The following is a 17715-nucleotide window of genomic DNA, read 5'->3' as shown; positions in this document are numbered from 1 at the left end:
ATAAGGCGTTGCGGTCGTGATCTGTGAACTTGTTCACGATTTACACCCCCCAGCCCAGCTTCATCTCCACATATACTACCCAGACCGGCCACGGCGTCTCCTGCCCTCCCCGTGACTCGCAGACGGGCCTGAGGTCAAGCCAGCGTCCTGACAAACAGCCTCGGTGGCGAACGCACCGCCGGAGATTTGTAACCGCGTCCCTGGTCCGCCGGATTTGAATTATTCCGCTTTACATCGGCGTGCGGGGTTATTGTCGTGAGGGGGAGGGCCTGGGACGCACGGGGGGGGGGGGGGCGAACAAGCCCCAGAAGCGGCACCAAGGGCAGGGGTGCGTGGTGAAGGACAGGGGGGGGAACAGGTGGGAGGTTAATGGACCCTGGACCGGATCCACCAGCCGCTCAGACTTGATATATGGGCTTTGGGCCTGGTGCAGGCGTAGGCTTTCAAAGATATATTATTTCATTTGAGAAGCAGCATTCTCGTCCCTGCATTTGTCCACTGATAGATGATATCCCGTGGCTGGACAGCAGCCAGAATCGGAGATAGCGTGTGAGTTTTCGTAAGGCTCGTTCTTGTACATATTTTCCCTCTCTCATATTCTCCTGTCTCTCCGCTCGGTCTTTTGGCAGGCTGCGTTTATTTTTTCCTAAGCCTGCTATTTCAGTGGTAACAATATCTGTTTGATCAGAAGAGATGGGCATCTGGAGAACGTCCACAAAGGCCTTTTTTCATTCATAAATAATGCACAAATAGACAAAAACTCCATGTCTTGTCATGAATTCTGGAAGAATGCGGTGTTTTGGCACTTCATAAATATTGTAGCGGTGAAGTTGAGATTTTAGCCCCCTGGAGATAGACTCCAGAAAATTTGATAATAACATGGACGTATGAGGTGGATCATGGGTTGTTAGCGGAGAGAAGATGTAATTTATACGCATTACAAAGGTTATAATTACAAGATCATTATTCGCTTTCATCAATAAATTGTCTTGCACATTTGTCCGATTCGCTTGGTTTTAGCTTAGAAGCGGCCAATCAATATGGAAGCGCATTTCTCAGAGTCAAAGAATAAAAAGCTAACGTCACTATATTTTCTATTTTAAACTTTTTCTCCATTTGTTTAAGTACTTTGAAGCAAAAAGTAATGAAAATAGCATCCAAAAGTACTCATATACAGTATCTCGCTAGCGCGGCTCAAAGATTTGGGGTGAGGAAGGTTGATTAATACTTTTATTCAGCAAGGATGCTGCATTTCTAATGTTACAAAATATTTCTATTTCAAATAAATGCTGTTCTTTAAACTTTCCATTAATCAAATAACCGTAGAAAAATGCTTCACAGTTTCCACATAAAGCAGCACAACTGTTTTCAACATTGATAATAATCAGAAATGTTTCTTGAGTGCCAGATTTCTGAAGGGTCGTGCGACACTGAAGCTTTGCTATCACAGGAATTAATCACATATATCCAAATATAAACAGTTATAATATTTCACAATATTTCTGTTATTACTATATATCTTATCGACCCCAAAATGTTGACCATCCTTCTCAAAAACAGCCTAATCATGATTTTACACGACCAATCTCGCAATTCCAGTGACTAGTTCTCTGTCAAAAGTGTTCAATGTAGCAGCCTGGTACCTTGTAAACATGACTCTGGTTCCTGGAGGACTGATAAACGTTAATCCTGACTCCCAGAAGTCAGCCAATCAGATCGGAGCTCTTAAAACAGCATTCACGGCTCTCTTTCACGGGGCATTGCATATGGTGCTTCCTATATGGCAGCTGAGGTCAGCTTGGCTCCCTGAAAAATGCTTCTTGCACCCTCAAGGCCTAACCGGGCAAAGGAAGGAAGTGCGTAGACTTGTTAAAAGGAGAGATTTAGGAGTCGAACTCCCCTCAGGGCCTGTGGGAGACTCCTGGGAAGGGTTTGGAGCGGTCGGAGAAGAGTCTGTTCATCCACTTGTTGCTTTGATGAAGGATAAAAGCCTGTCATGAACTTCTAGGTCCTGCCCAGGAGCTGATGGACTCGTACCGCTGCTTCCATTCCTTCTGCTGAGCTCTGAAATGGGGGGAGAATACAGAAATATGTTTACTTTTCTTTATCTTCAGAGTGGCTTTGGTTTTTGTAAGCACTTTGCACTCCAGAAGGGACAAATGTTTGATATTATCTTGTGGCGATTAAGGTAAAAGCCTTTTTTATTGGCCGCACTGGATGCTTGTTAAAACCAGGATGTAGAGTGAAGCCCCAAAACACCCCAATCAGACCGAGCCGACAGAAGACAAACTGCTCCGAAGAGGCTGATTTAAGCTAACAAATCAACTCAATCAACATTTTCACCCCTTATGTACTAGTCGAAAAGTAAAAACGGCTGTGCATTTGCCCTCATAGTTGCTTTATATCAAAATAGCATCTTGTACAAGAACATTAATATCAGCCTTGCTTTTAAATGACACAAGATCAGCATTCATGAGATGTTTCTTTAAAACATGCTTAGATTTATCTCTATTTATCATTGTATAGTACTGGAAATGCCATAAAACAACAATCGAAAAATAAATAAAAATAATATATATTTTATAAAAATGTTGTATTTTCTATTTTATTACAGGATACTATTATATTGCTTAGTCTTAATACTGTAGATGTAAATGCATACAAAGTAAAAATAATACATACACACATTTATATATATATATATATATATATATATATTAGGGCTGTCAAACGATTAATCATGATTAATCGCATCCAAAATAATGTTTTACACAATATATGTGGGTGCACTGGGTATAATTATTTTATATATAAATACACACACACACACATGCTTGTATATATTTAAGAAATATTTTCATGTATATACTGTACATAGATTTATATATAATTTATATTATATATAAATAATTTATATATAAATAATTTTTTTTTCTTAAATGTAGATGCATGTGTATGGATTTATATATATATATATATATATATATATATATATATATATACACACATTGCACCCACATATATTATGTAAACACAAACTTTTATTTTGGATGCGATTAATCGCTATTAATCATTTGACAGCCCTAATATATATATATATATATATATATATATATATATATATATATAATTTTTTCTATATATATTTTTTCTATATAATATATATATATATATATATATATATATATATATATATATACATATATATATAATTTTTTTTAAATAAATATAATTAAAAATGAAGTGATATGTTTGTGTTTTGCTTTATATAGCGGAAATATATATATATATATTGTATATATATAAATAAAAAAACAAAATATTTTCTATTACTTATTCAATTAAAGTTCATGACGTGAAACTGTCCAAAACTGTTTAGCCTTTTCCCCTCTGCAATCATTCTCTTCAGCCATGTATGTATATCTCACACTTGTAAATTAAATTTGCACAGCAGCTGTAATTTTGCACCTGTTTTACGTAATGGGTTCGAAACGAATCCATAAAACGCAAGCGCCAACTGAACTTGTAAACTTTTACGTGCACACTACAAAAGAGCATTTGTTGAATTGGGCCAGATCTGCGGTTGTCCCGTCCTTCAGTGTTTAATTAACTTGTCGTAATCAGCGCATACAGGCGTGAGGTATCTAGTGTGCGCTCTCAGCCTTACTCTGTCAGCAGTTGTCTACGACATCTATTTTTACTTCTTATTTACAGCTGTCTATTCCGGACGCGCTGAAAGGTCTCAAAGACAATAGATAAGGACTGTGGTCAGAAAGACAGGGAGCGCGCGGGGCTAGGCTTACACTTATATTTAACTGCACTGTGTGAATGGATTTGCTCCTGATGAATGGCATGTGCAATTCAGCTGGAGAACGTTATACGCAGTTGAGGAGAAATGTTCACCAAGGCGTCAAGAGAAAGACAAAGCCACCTGTTCATTAAAGCGACTTATATCTTTTATTTCTGCCTCGCAGTGTAGGTTCAGTCTGAGACATTGGCACCGACTGGCACTTTTAAACGTTTCCAAACACATTACATCAATGAGCGTAACTTGCGGAATAGTTTTCATAATTACATTCTTTCTTTATCCTGATTCCCCGATGAAGATGAAAGGAAGGTTTCACGATTTCTGAACTACGGGAGAGGAAAAACTTTCAAATTCGCACCAGGCGAACAGTCAAGTAACCGACATGTTGACAGCAGTTTTAAAACTGAGCATTGCATTACAATGGTTCAATGCCAAAAATGGCAAATCACACTATAGGGACGTAATAGTTAAGACAGTAATGCTTCTCTCAGATTGAGTGAGCAGGCATTTGAATTCTTTCTATACCTGTTTGCAAGGCTCAATAAAGGAGGGTGGTCTGCAGCTGCGAGTGTGAGACATTTAGGCATGACACCCATCTGGTGTTATCCATATATGTCACACATTACAAAGTTATGGCTCCAAATCGAGTCATAATAATTCTATGATCTGGAAAAAAGGCTATATTTGCTATGGAAAATGTCAAAAGAAAATAAGTTTATATAGTATATATGAAGAGTTCAGATGCAAAAGCCTCTAAGTGTCATTTGAAGTTTTCTTCTAGAATGATCATTTTTATCAAGCTTGTATATTTAAGTTCAGTGATTTCACTTAAATGGCAATGATAATTACCTATTAATTGTTATGTAAGTGAAATTATAGAACTTAAATATACAAGTTTGATAAAAAATAATCATTAAAGAAGAAAATTTCAAATGGCATTTAGAGGCTTTTGCATCTGAACTCTTCATATATATATATATATATACACTGTAAAAATATATGATCAATGAGTTATGACAATGTTTTTACATTGCTTTAACTTATCAAAATAAGTTTAAACTATAGCAATTTTAAACTTTTTTTATAGTTATACAAGGTTAAACTTATTTTTAAGCCATTTTATGTAATTTAAGTTAAAATAACTTAAACAACCAAGTTAATAGAACTTAAAAATTTAAGGTACACTGTAAAAAAAAATATTTTCAAGATTTGTTATCACAACATGTTTTCTTTTGTCAAATCAACTTAAATAATTTATTTAGTTCAGATAACTTATTATTTTGAGTTTCTGATGAATAAATCAATCTCCTTCATTGTATTAACTCACTTTTTGTAGTTCAATGAACTTAAAATTTTAAGGCAACCAGGTTACTTAATTTTTTAAGTTAAACCAAATATATTTTTACAATGTAGAAATTTTTATATATATTTATATACTGTATATCATTTCAAATTAATTATATATTAAAAGGAATACTGTTTATATTGAATGCATTCATTTATATTTGCTATGGAAAAATGGTGATGGAAAAAAATATGAGATAGGAAAAAATTAATGAGAAAGGGAAAAAAAAATCAATCTTTTTTCAAAATTTCTCATCTTTCAATTTATTCGCCCAACTAAGGAACTTTATTTTTTGCCTGCAAAATGAGCAAAGTTTTGCAAAAACATTTTGTGAGTGAACGCAAAAGCATTGACCAATAATTATTCCTTCCATCTCAATTTTTTTTACTTCCCCATGTCCATTTAGGGCCTCTGTATAAAATATATAGAAAATAAATAAATAAAAACTTTAGAACAATACCACTTACTAAATCCAATTGCATGCAAATGAAATGTATTGATACATAACCATTTCGAAATAGGGCGTAAAATGAAAGAAATGCTTGCATGTCAATTTGCATAGAGAGGTCAACTCTTGTTTTCTGCCTCAATGAGAGCAGACGATGTGGAGGCAGTCACTAATGGCGATGCGTTAGTACGAGAACAGACGGACGCATAAAGCCACTCTATAGGCAACTGCATCTCCCAGCTAAATAATACAGGAGCCCCGGCCCACCTGGACCCATTTCCCAACAGAGCCAATCAAGAGTCATTTCCTGTTGTCTGTCAGCGTGTCACACAAAAGCCATAAATATTGACAGCCGTCGCCAATAAAGAGACCCATAAATCGCAGAATTGAGGGGAAAATACGGCACGGGGGGAAATAAAATCAAATAAAAATACGGCGATCATTCTAAATGCGAGACACCGCGTGTGAATATGTGTGTGCGCGCAGCGTGCAGATTGAGAAGCTCGATCGATTCCGGCTCGACGTGGCGTGGACAACTCATTGTGGATTTGGAGAGCATTATTTTCTCACTGACTCGTGGAGGGGGAGGGGGGTGGGTTGGGGGAAAGGAGCGTAGTGTGTGGTACTTCAGAGAGCCTCCCATGACTGCATGTATATTAGGAGTCTAATGTTCAGCTGAATAATTGATCAGGGCTGCTGTGTTTTTTTGATAATTAGTTGATAGCTTCTTAGCTTTAAGCCTTCGGATCCATTGGAAGAGACTTGTTTTGTTTTATTATTCGAAGCAACTGCCCAGGTGGACTTAAAGTGTACTGATAAATGGCCTAAGGTTTGAAAAAAGTTTTTTTTTGTTTTCGTTCGTTCTCATAACCTAATTTCATCCTTTCGTTCTCTCTAGATTGTGCTGTTGCTCAAGAGACTTATTAGAGTTTTGCAAAGGATGTAGAACACAAAAAAGACTGTGGAGTTTTATTGAATATCACTTCATTAATGAAAGGCTGCCAGTTTACTGCTCATGAATTTATCAAATGAATTAGTCTTTAATCATAGCATCTAAAGGTAACGGAAAACCCTGTAGGAAAGAACAGGAAGGTATAAATATGCACTTTGCAGTTCTTTATCAATTACTACAGTGTTCTAGCCAAGTATGTGGCAGAACCTGTTTCAGTTTCATTCTGAAAAGATGTCCTTGAAGTTGAATCACACAGCACAGCAGGTGTAGATTTATTTATTTTTCCCTTATTTTTTTTTTTAAAATCCCAGCAATAGTACACCTGTATAAATATACACTGCAAAGCCGATATCGGTAAAGCACTAATTAGAAGAAGCATTTATAGTCTCATTCATCTCAGTGATGTTTGATGCCCCACTAAACCCTGCCGAATGCCGACGTGTGTTGTTTTTATTGTGGGGCTCTGATCAAACTCTGGGTGTTTCACAGGTCAGGAGTCACACTCGGGAGAGTGTTAATGCGGTCACCGTGGGAACTGATCAATCTCTATTCTTCGTCGCGATCGATCAAACACCCCTCCTCCAACCCCATCATCAGCCAGTCGCTCCGTAGAGTTGCTCGCTGTCCACTTGCTAGCCTTGAACGAGTCCCAAACCCGCTCACCTGCACACTAACACATGAATTATGAGCATCTGTTTATCCCCCCCTCGCAGAGACACTCAGAGTAAAAATACCATGAGGTCTTCTCAAATATAGCTTCTACGAGGAATGCAAATGTTTTCCCAAAGATATCTCAATTTACATTGCTGTCAGGCATACGGTGAAAGCCTACATAATCTATGCGTCCCATGGACTCAACATCACTGGGACGATATTACAGCATGGATAGTTAGCATTGCTGAGAGTCGGTTTCTGCGTCAAGCCTTTCTTATACTACAGTAACACACCCCACGCAACCCATCGAAATATTTGGAGCACATTTTTATAATGTCGCGGGTATAAATTACATGTTTGAAAACCACTGAATTAGCCATTTCGTATTCATAAATGTATTCAGTTTAGTTACCCTCGTGTCATTCCAAGCCCATGCGAACACTTAAAAAGACATTTTGAAGAATAATGTTGTCCTTAATGAAAGCATTGTTTGGCCAGGGCCCAAAAAAAGTGGTCCATAGCACTATATTACAAGTCTTCTGAAGTCATACGATAGATTTCATTGGAAGGAACCAACCCGGTCTCATCCCAAGACGTCATATAACTGACGTTTTGGGACGTCTTTTGACCGTACGTCAATATTCGCCTTTTTAGGGCCCCCTTAAACGTCGGTAGATGAGGTTATGGGATCCTAACTCTACCCCATACCTAAACCTAACCCTAAACCTAACCCGTCACCTAACTGACGTTAAAGGTAAAGCGTCAGTTGTATGACGGCCCGGGATCGCCATCTACCGACGTTTAAGGGGGCCCTAAAAAGGCGGATATTGACGTATGGTCAAAATACGTCCCAAAACGTCAGTTATATGACTTTTTGGGATGAGACTGTGTTAAAGGAACACAGCGAAAATATGCATTTTATTCAGAAACTTGGGATTTTTAGGACTATTAAAGCATTGTTTACGTCCCTTGTTGTCGATATGCTTTCATTTTATCGATTTTAGGTAAACTGTGTCTTAAAAACTCCTGCAATGCTGTATCACTGAGCTCTATCCCATATGAAGCAATGTCGGACTCTAAAATAAGTGCGGAGAGACAGCGAGATGCCAGGCAGCTCCCTCAGAGGAGCACTGGTGTGAAGCAATGCGGCCGCAGCGGCTGGCGACCACCTGCTCAAAGTCCCAGCATGCTTATCAGACCCCCTGGCAGCGAGAGAGCAAGAGAGCAAACAGAGGCCCTGCCATGACAAACAAGCCGGGAGATTTCCACAAGATCAGGGAAAAGTGAAGCCAAATAAACCAAAACAGGCCCCTTCATACTCGAGCATTCAAAGCACGGCAGATCAGCTCCCACGGGACGGCTAAAGAGGAAGTCAGAATGTGACACCTCAGCACAAATTGTTAGCACTTCCTCTGGGGATTCGGGGAAACTTAGATAATCTCTCATGAGATTAGCTGTACTTTTATATGTTTCTAAATACTGTTGGTAAAGAGATTAGGGAATTTGTTGAATTAAACTTTACCAAAGGCAAATACCTTTTGTGCTACGGACTCGAATGATACCTTTAACTGTGCGGTTTGTTGTGGACAGATGCGATAGGACAAGGGTGTCCAAACTTGGTTCTGGTGGGCCAACTTAACTTAAAAGATTTGCCTGGAAGTTTCTAGTAGAGCTTGATTAGCTGGTTCAGGGGTGTGTAATTGGGGTTGGAGCCAAACTCTGCAGGAGCAGGATTAAGGTGCATTCATGAAATGGCATTAAAGCATAAATTGTCCATAGTGAAGACATGTATGAAGCACAGCTCACACAGAAGTCACTTTCAAACCAAGCAGCTTTCTGTTGGTCAATGTGGCGAATTCATGTGACCGAATCAGACATCCCATCCTGCAAAAACTCATTTCTGGGAGATGGAACAACCGTAATGACCGTGATCAGTTGACTTAAAAAAAAGTGATGAAACTCGTTGCCTTATAATTATTAAGCTAATTTAAACTTCATGTGTAATTGAAAAAAATAAGTTATGTGGAAGTTCATTAATCATTTTAAAGAAATAGGTTTCCTCACTTTTTTTGCAGCGTATTATATTCATTCAAATAAGCCGCCAAACACTAGTTTGTTCATAGTATTCATGCACCGAACATGAACGTGATGTAGTTGAGTGTGACGAAAAAAGAGGCGAGGGTCTCCACAAAATCTGAACTCAAGTGTTCCCCGACAGTGTTACCACAGTAACTTAGTTACTTTACAGATTACTTGATTTAAAAAGTAACTTATATACTTTACAGATTACTTGATTTAAAACGTAACTTACTTTACAGATTACTTGATTTAAAAGTAACTTAGATACTTTACAGATTACTTGATTTATAAAGTAACTTACTTTACAGATTACTTGATTTAAAAAGTAATTTACTTTACAGATTACTTGATTTAAAAAGTAACTTAGTTACCTTACAGATTACTTGATTTAAAAAGTAACTTACTTTACAGATTACTTGATTTAAAAAGTAACTTACTTTACAGATTACTTGATTTAAAAAGTAACTTAGTTAGCTTACGGTTTACTTGATTTAAAAAGTAACTTACTTTACAGATTACTTGATTTAAAAAGTAACTTACTTTACAGATTACTTGATTTAAAAAGTAACTTAGTTACCTTACGGTTTACTTGATTTAAAAAGTAACTTACTTTACAGATTACTTGATTTAAAAAGTAACTTAGTTACCTTACAGATTACTTGATTTAAAAGTAACTTAGTTACTTTACAAGTCACTTTATTAGTTACATTCAGAAGCTGCCGAAAACACCCCTTTTTACAGATACTTTACAGATTACTTGATTTAAAAAGTAACAACTTAGTTACTTTAAAGATTACTTGATTTACAAGTAACTTAGATACTTTATAGATTACTTGATTTAAAAAGTAACTTACTTTACAGATTACTTTATTTAAAAAGTAACTTAGTTACCTTACAGATTACTTGATTTTAAAAGTAACTTAGTTACTTTACAAGTCACTTTATTAGTTACATTCAGAAGCTGCCGAAAACACCCCTTTTTACAGATACTTTACAGATTACTTGATTTAAAAAGTAACAACTTAGTTACTTTAAAGATTACTTGATTTACAAGTAACTTAGATACTTTACAGATTACTTGATTTAAAAAGTAACTTACTTTACAGATTACTTGATTTAAAAAGTAACTTAGTTACCTTACAGATTACTTGATTTTAAAAGTAACTTAGTTACTTTACAAGTCACTTTATAAGTTACATTCAGAAGCTGCCGAAAACACCCCTTTTTAACAGTAATGTCAACAATGTATGTCCTGACATTTTAAGTTACTTCAAAACTAATTCCTGAAAACATGCATGTTTTTAAAAAAATAAATAAATAAATAAAGACAGTCTTTCTTGTTACTTAGTAACGTGTTACCGGCATCACTGTTCCCCGAAGACACATTTGAAACGCAATACATCTCACCCTCTCGATTTCCGGGATATTGTAGGACAATTTGTGGGCATCAGGGACCTGCTAGCAATAAGCGGGAGACTCGCGGACCAACTTGAAAATGAGCGAAACTCCCGATCACACGGATTCCTATTAGGATTTCGCCCATGGAATGTCACAGAGCAATGGAAAATGTGACCTCAACTTTAGCAATCGGACTAAATGGATTAAATGGAAGAAAAAAAATCATCAAAATCATAAACAGTTTACTCATGAAAATAAATGGCTCTTTGGGCTTGGACCCAAGACACTTAAATGATGAAAATGAAAATAATGATCAATTTTGTTTCTTATATAAACTGCATTAGCTGTATAAAATACTGTAAAAATTCACCAACAGAAGGGAAACATCCAACATCAACTAATAATTGCCAGCCTGACAGAGATGAAGTGTGAATACCAGCGTATGAACAGATGTCCACAGAAGACGACTCAAAGCTCACTGCCTGACGGCACCATTGAAGTGCACTTCAAACCTCACCTGTAGTTTCTCCGACTAGCCACACTGATCCACATCCAAGAGGTCAAAAGATTTCAGATGGGATTTATTTTCCTTTTACCTCCTCATCTTTTTTTTTTTCTCCCATCCTCGTATTTATGCAAATGTGATTGTGGGCCGTGTACTTGCAGCCTGCCTTTAGTTGTAAATAAATCATTCGTCTCATTCTGTTCATTAATGGGCACTCAAGGAGATTCTATTAATCTGTTCATTAGGGCACTTCAAAAACAACAAAAAAATACTTATTAAAAGCAGTTCCAGCTGCGTAAGCTCGTTACTCTTGCCTTAACAATGCTTGTGGCACTCTACCAAAACCATGTGGGATAAAGAAAAAAAAGCTCATATTTGGCAATTTGGACTCTATTCTATTATCACCGGTCAACCCTTTCAGGCAGTGATGAATAAATATTACTTTTGGATATGCAACGAGACATATTTGCACATCATTTACATTAAAAAGGAAAAAAAAAAGAAGCTGTAATTCTTTGCACATAATCACTTTAAATTCATTTGGAATTTTCCGCAATGCCGTTGAGGGTCTAAGGATCTTCTTTAGGAGCACTGCAGGGGGCTCAGCCATTGATCGCTACATTGATCTAGCAATGCCTGAATGACCGTAAAGGAATTAAATTGGTTTCTTGGAGGATATGCATTTTTTATCATAAGAGAGAAAGTAAAAGCTCTGATTTTGAAAAATTGGAAGTGCAGCACATGAAGAAACGCAATAAAAATCGGAGTTTTAGGTGTTTTAGATGAGCACACCTTTTGTATTTGGAGTATGCAAGAAGAATGTGTGAATTGTGAGATTTCAGTGTAGGTCAACAGATTTGATCTTTAATCGCTGCTTATTCAGTCAGTTGAACAAAAGCTGTCTGAGATTCCTAATTTAATGCCTCTAGACTGAAATCAATAAGTGTGTTTTTCTTTGGCTGACCTCCGGGTATTTTTCCAGCACCTTACACTGCTCATCTAGATAAACATTAACAGCCGATTGCAATCTTATTTTTAGCATGTCATGATTATATAGCTGAATTTACAATCTGTGAGTTTGCGGTATGTATTGAGTTTATTCCCGGGATCCATGGTGGGAAAAAAATACTAATCACAAAAGCTTTATGACAGTGTAAAACATTCAAGTACAGCATATTTCGCCAATGTTGCGAGTGTTTTTGGTTATACATATTATGATTTTAAAACGAAATGGGCCTCATTCATTAAACTTAAGCAGAATAGCTGTTTGTAAAACAAAACAAAAATGCTTTGTTTCATGAATAATAAACTTAAATGTCTGAAATGTTTGAGATACTGTATATTTAAACAATGAAAATGCTATTTTCTTTGAAAAATGTTTGTAAAATACCATTATTAACTGACAAATTCAATTCAGAAATAGTTTCGATAATACTTAAATAAAAATATAAAAAATATTAAAAGTAGTTTTACGAAAAATGTATACAAAATTAAGTCCATGAATGCAAACTTTGTACGTATTTGATCAACAAAGGTGCTATTTTCTGTGTAAATTGCTCGTAAAAACAATTTTTTTTCGTAAATTGAAAAATTTGATTAGGAATCGTGTTGATTAAAAAATAACAAAAGTTATTTTACAAACTGTTAACATAAATGCTTTATGCTCATGTTTCATGAAAGAAGCCTAATAAACACAAACCTTTGTACGTATTTAAGATGCAACTGTGTCATTTTTTGTCAAAAATAATAGGGAATTTTAGCAATAACTAACTAACTAATAACTGGAACAATCGGTTATCGGTGCCGATTAATCGGCGAAACCAATTTATCGGTCGACCTCTATTAATTTGTTTCATTCAATTCAGCATCAGATTTAAAAAAATAATCATTAAAGATAGCAGAATTATTTTTACAAACGATTTAAAAAGAAAAACTTGATAGCCATTGTATAGTAAACCTACAAAGTCACTAGCTCCAGTGTTGAAGGACATAGCTTGCCTGTTGTAAGTGCACATCAGAGCCGAGTTACACATAGCTGTGACAGTGCAAAGGGAAGCGAGCTGACATGGAAACAGCGGTGTCAGACGCACTTTAAAAGGTCAGAGATGCCTTCTCTGCCCATCTGACGTGTGTCTGGCAGCGGCCCCAGTCTGCTGTGTCTTCCCCTGCTTTGACTCGTCTGTTTGATGACCCAAATGCGCCGGGCAAAAGAGGCTCATGTGGCGACAAGGCCTTTGATGAGAACGCCTGTCAAAAAAAAAAGACCAAATGACAGGTTTCTTTGTGGAACGGGCATGTTTGACTTGCTGGCAGATACATGAGATGTGTTAACAATGCCAAATGCATATATTGGCTACTTGGGCTTAAAAATCAGTCCTAGTATTTGAACCTGGAGACTTTACTTTAGAAATTAGGTCATATAGTATTGACTGTACTGTAAATCAGTTGATATAAGGGCAGTAATGCCAAAGAGATTTGATTGGTTTTCTGAGGCTTTTGCTTTGCCGGATTTGGAAATACATTCTTTTAATTGATTTTGCACTATTGTTGCGACTAGCAGAACAAACAAGAATCTCTAGCAGTCAAAACAATCCGAAACAGATATCGATGGAGACTCCCAAAGCAGTAGAGGCGTTTCATTCACGTTATCGCTGCCTTGAGATACCGCAAGTATTATTTTCACGTCCTTAGCTGACTCGCTGTCCTTACAGGACTTCATAATCGTTTCTGTATTTGCATGACCCTTGTATAAACATTTTACATGGGTGATTTGGGAATCAAAACCATTTCTTATGTAGTTCTTCGAATGCCTGCACAGAAACAGCAGTTTGAAGAATAGTCTGACTCATTTTCATTACTTTTCCTCATTCTTGCCAACATCAGACTCAAAGAGCTCTTTTCACCTCTATGTTTAATAATTGACCGAGGAAGCCATGAGAACCAAGCAGGGTGACAATGAATGCGTTGTTGGAGCTGTTCACTTCCCATCCGAGAGCATCTCAGCGTACGTGCTCCTAACTGTGCTACACTGAACATGCTACTTAATCATGAGGGATAAATGAAGCCGTATCGCTCGACAAACAGATTAATTAACAAAAACTGTGACATTCGGTGAAGTTCACACGAGAATGACCTCTTGCGACCTAAAGTCCAGTATTGATTTCACACTGGTTGTCCGAATTACAAACTGTGAGAAACAAGTGTCAAAGTTTGAAATAACACTCAAATGACAAATGGACACTTCGTCTGACTGAACAACAACTTTTGTGACTTAAAAACAACATGAAACGGCATTTGCAACCCATTTTAATTCTATATTGTGGCATATTTCCGATATTAAATGAGAAATTGTAACAATTAAGATTATGAAAAGTTTCTTTATGACATGGTTGTTGGGGCGAATATTCTTTTCAAATATGCTTTGATTAAGTGTTCATTATGTGACTGGGACATTTTTATTCACTGGCTTTAAATATGCTAAAATGTTTATTCAGATTAGGACAATTGCTACAGGACAAACACGATTTACACTACCTTATCTCACGACCAATTCGTACGAGTGATTCAAATGTGGCTAATTCGTACTAATTCATACGACCTCACTCGTACGAATTTGTACGATTTGTCTAAACCCACGTGACGGTTATGTTTAGGGGCGGGGTCAGGGGTAGGTCATTCGTACGAATTCATACGAATTGGGTATTTCGTAAAATATGTACGATTTAGCCACCTCGTAAAATTCGTACGAATTCCCGTGAGATCGGGTTGGATTTACACAGCAACCACAAAATCCGCCAAGTATTTAGCATTTTAAGGCCTGGTTTTACAGACAGGTTTTAGATTAAGCCAGGATTAGGCATTAGTTCAATTAGGACATTAAGAGCCGCATTTCTACCGCAATTACCAGGAACTATTTTCCCAGGAACTTTTTTCATTTTTGCCCCAGACCGGTTGCTTTCTGCGTTTACACCGCGGACTAAATGACCCGAAAGTACCGGGAAGATTAGTCTGGTGACGTTGAACTACGTGCGACTGCTCCTCCCAGTCTGCGCATTTGTTTTGAGGTTTTTTGAGTGCGTTTTGAGTTTTAAGTATGGAGGAGGAGATTCAAGCTTTTGTGTGCGATCTATTGGTTTACTAACGAGGTAATTAACAAAAATGGCAGAAAATAGACAAGCACTAATACTAAAGCATATTCAGAATGCTCATAATGCTAGATATAGAAAACGTTTGTTATCAGCTATAGCGGACCGTGAGATGGATCGGGCAGAAGGAACAAGATTGGTAAGAGCCAAGGGTAACACTTTATTTCGATAGTCCACTTTAGACATTCTACTAACTATAAGTAACTTTTCAACTACATGTCAACTAACTGTCATTAGAGTATTAGTAGACCGTCAGCTTAATATCTGCTAAAACTTTATTTTGTTGGTCACCCAACACATATTCAACTGACTCTAAGAAACTTGGCGACTACAAGTAAACTTATTCTCCTAACCCAAAGCCTTACACCTAACAGTCTACTGACAGTCTACCATAATATACTAATACTCTTATGAGAGTTAGTTGACACGTAGTTGAAAAGTTACTTATAATTAGTAGAACTATCGAAATAAAGTGTAACCGAACCAAGAAGCTCAAGCAATCAGCATGTTCTGCACACAAGTCCCACCCCGAAAGTTCCTGAACTCTGAAAAAGTACTACCTCGCCAGCAGGGACTTTCTGGGGGGGACATTTTTTACCCGGAACTTCACTTAGACCCTGGTTCCTGCAGTGTAAACACACCGAGTACCACCCCAAAAGTTCCTAGTTAGGGAAAACAATGGCACTTTAAACAGATTTTTAAAGAAATGTCTTAAAACAGCTCAAACATGCATTTTAGTCTGAGATTATGCTTAAGCCTCATCTGTGAAAAAGTTCAATTAAGGTTCAATTCAAAACTGAAGTGTGTTGAATCAATGTTCACCTGTTTACCCAAATTACTACTTCTAGCTGAAGGTTATAAAGTATCTACGCATTCTTACACATTTGTTGGTCTCTGCTCAGGTTGACGACCAAATGAAGCTTCTCCAGAACTGTTGGAGTGAACTCCTCATCCTGGACCACATTTTCCGTCAGGTGATCCACGCCAAAGAGGGCTCCATCCTCCTGGTGACAGGGCAACAGGTGAGTGTACGCTCCAGTCTCCATTCCTCCCCCTAGATCTCATCAAGCCTTTTTGCCAGTGTGGATCAACATCCTTTAAAGCTTCATCGACTGCCCCGGCCACTCCATTAAAAATAGATTACGCTTAGATATAAACTAATGTGGCCAGAATAATCAATTGTACACTTCTTATCAAGTGCGTGGTGAACGAATAAATAAAATGGTTGGTTAAGCATGCACGAGTCATCGTGGTGAAGAAGGGATGAGAGACACAGAGAGAGACGGACGAGGAGGGAAAAGCAGAAGATATGTATGATTTACCTCAGTGGTCTCTGAGGAACAGCGCTGGACGGACGCCTCAGGCTCAGCTGAAGTTTTCTGCACACGAGGACCTTTAATTCCGTCTCCGGCTCCAGCACATGCACACACACACACACACACACACACTTCCAGAAGATGTTTAAACTGCTTATAAATAAATATGCTTCTGTCTGCCTGTCAGTAAGGCATAAGTTTAATTTTTAATTCTATGTTTTACCTCCTCCCTCTCCTGCTCAACAAAGTGATCTCCAACTGTAGTGACAGCTCAAACACAGGGACTCGTGAACGGCAGAACCTTTCCAAACAGAAGTGAATTGTAGGTAATAAATGATATGATAAATATGACAGAGATATGGAGAGATCATCTTAGGATAAGAGCGAAGTTGGAGAACTGATATCTGTTACTTTTCATAGTGACCTTGTGCCGTGACGCATGTGTGATGCATAGTTCGAGTATAGTCAACTATAAGGGTGCTTTCACATCTGTAGTTCGGTTCATTTGGTCCGGACCAAGGGCGAAAAATGATACTTTGTAGCATTTTTCAGGGGTTTTAGTTCGTTTTCACACCACACTGATTGCTCTGGTCTGAATCAGTTGACGAGTTCTCTAGGAAATCACAACTGAAAACAGACTCAAAGTCTACTTGAGGTCATGATTTGATTCGTTTGGTTGGTGTGAAAGTGGTGTCTAGCCTCCTGAGCCAACCTCTGAGCAATACAATCTGAGCAGGTGTGTGACGTGCCACATCTGGAGATCTTTAAGAGCTCACCGTGTCGTCTGGATTGCGAGTGCTCTGCGTAGCTTCTCTCTCTGTGTTTGATTAGCGAGGTCTGACGGAGGGCTGGGGGTAGGGCGGAGGACCTTGTTTGCATATTTTGCCTAATGAACAGCTGGTGCTGAAAAAAAGCCTTTGGGGAGGGAGAAGGCAAAGACTCAAACAGTTCATTACTTCCTATTATTCCAGATCAGACTACTGACAGCCCGGCCACACAACACACTCGCACACTCGCACAGGCTGGATTTATGCATAACAAACAAACGCTCTGCCAGTTGCCAAA

The 17715-nt window shown here is 37.6% G+C and overlaps 1 protein-coding gene across 2 annotated transcripts in view; it reads left to right on the top strand.

Moving 5' to 3' along the window:
* nr5a2 (nuclear receptor subfamily 5, group A, member 2) overlaps positions 1 to 17715 on the top strand; it is a 60889-nt gene that overhangs the window by 20228 nt on the left and 22946 nt on the right. For both annotated transcript variants that reach the window (XM_039694867.2, XM_039694866.2), the window contains exon 5: positions 16237 to 16356. In XM_039694867.2, the coding sequence (XP_039550801.2) occupies positions 16237 to 16356 (120 nt within the window). The remainder of the gene's footprint in view (positions 1 to 16236; positions 16357 to 17715) is intronic.

The sequence above is a fragment of the Pimephales promelas genome, chromosome 2 (genome assembly GCF_988280905.1).
Source record: "Pimephales promelas chromosome 2, fPimPro1.hap1.1, whole genome shotgun sequence".
In the NCBI taxonomy this organism is placed as follows: domain Eukaryota; kingdom Metazoa; phylum Chordata; class Actinopteri; order Cypriniformes; family Leuciscidae; genus Pimephales; species Pimephales promelas.
The sequence above is the reverse complement of the archived record's forward strand: the minus strand, read 5'-3'. Positions and strand labels throughout refer to the sequence as shown.